The following is a 1,959-nucleotide window of genomic DNA, read 5'->3' as shown; positions in this document are numbered from 1 at the left end:
TTTGAGACGGAGTCTCCCTCTGTTGCCCAGGCTGGAATACAGTGGTGCGATCTTGGCTCACTGCAATCTCCACCTCCTGGTTCAAGCAATTCTCCTGCTTCAGCCTCCTGAGTAGCTGGGATTACAGGTACCCACCACCACGCCTGGCTAATTTTTGTATTTTTAGTAGAGGTGGGGTTTCACCATGTTGGTCAAGCTGGTCTCAAACTCCTGACCTCTTGATCCACCCGTATCAGCCTCTCAGAGTACTGTGATTACAGTCTGAGCCACTGTGCCCAGCCAAAGAAAATAATTTTTGTATTTTTAGTAGGTAATTTTGTATTTTTAGTAGAGACGGGGTTTCACCATGTTGACCAGGCTGGTCTCAAACTCCTGACCTCAGGTGATCTAACCACCTCGGCTTCCCAAAGCCGGCTGGGATTACAGGCATGAGCCACTGCGCCCAGCCATCACTTTGTTTTTAAAGCAAAATAATGCCTAAGGGCTGCCAAGTGACTCAAAGCAGAATCCTCTTTCCTGTAGTAAGATGAGTGGAAAGGAGAGCTCCCTGAAATGGCTAGAGTTTAGATGTTGCTCCTTTCCCCTAATAAGCTCCATAGCTATCCACTGGCATGGGTGGGAAGTAGCAGAATTCCGGTGCTGGATGGAAGGGTTCTCTACAGTTGGAAGGGGCAGGAATGGCAGTGCTTTCTGAGTCTCTACAACCAGGCAGGTTTGGCTTCAAACAACTGCCAAGCCCAAGCAAGGGGAACAAAGCCACCCTTCTGTGTAAGCTCCGTTGGCTGTGTAAGCTCCTGCCGCGCCGTCTGCCCTAATAGAAGCAAGCGGCCAGGACCCTGAATTTTATGGGGCCTTGACTAATGTGCCTCCTAGTCTGTGTCCTCACCCTCCTTGTGGACTTAGGTTTCAGGTGTCTCAGAGGCAGACCCACAGGCTCTGCTCCAGGCCATGAAGGTAAGGAAACAGCTTGCTGGATTCTTAGAACTGGGCGTGGGTGGGGTGGGGTCATGATATTTTGTACCAAGGCTTCATTCTCCCTCTGATTTCTCCCTTTACAACCTGTGTTTCTGAGCCCTTCCTCATGCAAGCATGGAACTCGTCTGTGAGCCGTTGGCCTTCTCGCCTTTCTGGGTATCAACCAGTGTTGCTGGTATATAGAGAATGGAGGGTGCCACAGACCTCTGGGGAAATGGGGCCAGCCCTACTTGGAGGCCCACCTAGCTGGGTCCCCTCACTTCCACCTAGAGGACAGCAGGAAACTGCCTCCTCTAATGCTTGTTCTTAATTTTTCTCCATATTTCTCTCCACATCCCCTGCCAAGCCCCCTTCAATACTGCTGTCTTCTCATCAGATCAAGCCCAGCGCCAATCTTTGCAATGGATTTTTAAGGCACAGATTCTGAATAATTTGTAAGGACGTAATCTCTAGCTTGGCCAAGGACACTTTGTTCTCCCTCTCCTTCCAGCCAGCAGCACCCTCCTGTCTGACCCTTGGGGTTTTGTGTCCCTTTTAGTTAACCCATTTTGCCATAGTCCCCAGGACAAGGCCACGCTTTTGGTTACAGCCCTCTGGGGCTCTTGTTTTTATTGTGTTTTTTTGTTTTTTTGGTATTTTTTTTTTAGAGACACTGTCTCATTCTATCACCCAGACTGGAGTGCAGTGGTGTGATCTCATTGCAACCTTACACTCCTGGCCTTAAGCGATTCTCTTACCTGGGCCTCCCAAAAAAGTGTAATTACAGGCATGAGGCACCACACCCGGCCCAGATTCAGCTTCTTTAACCTCATCTTGAAATCTTTCCCCTCAAAGGCCAGGCACAGTCAGTCACACCTATAATCCCAGAACTTTGGGAGGTCGAAGCAGTAGGCTCGCTTGAGCCTAGGAGTTGGAGACTGCAATGAGCTATGATCACACCACTGCACTTCAGCCTGGGTGACAGTGAGACTCTGTCTTCAAAAA

General features: G+C 49.6%; 1 protein-coding gene across 1 annotated transcript in view; it reads left to right on the top strand.

Moving 5' to 3' along the window:
- The window catches only part of FBF1 (Fas (TNFRSF6) binding factor 1), a 48,038-nt gene that overhangs the window by 22,242 nt on the left and 23,837 nt on the right, over positions 1-1,959 (top strand). Inside the window, exon 7 of the mRNA XM_011965860.1 lies at positions 904-954. Within this exon, the coding sequence (XP_011821250.1) occupies positions 904-954 (51 nt within the window). The remainder of the gene's footprint in view (positions 1-903; positions 955-1,959) is intronic.

Source organism: Mandrillus leucophaeus, unplaced genomic scaffold (genome assembly GCF_000951045.1).
Source record: "Mandrillus leucophaeus isolate KB7577 unplaced genomic scaffold, Mleu.le_1.0 Scaffold1, whole genome shotgun sequence".
In the NCBI taxonomy this organism is placed as follows: domain Eukaryota; kingdom Metazoa; phylum Chordata; class Mammalia; order Primates; family Cercopithecidae; genus Mandrillus; species Mandrillus leucophaeus.
Note: the sequence above shows the minus strand (reverse complement) of the source record. Positions and strands in the feature narration are given on the sequence as shown.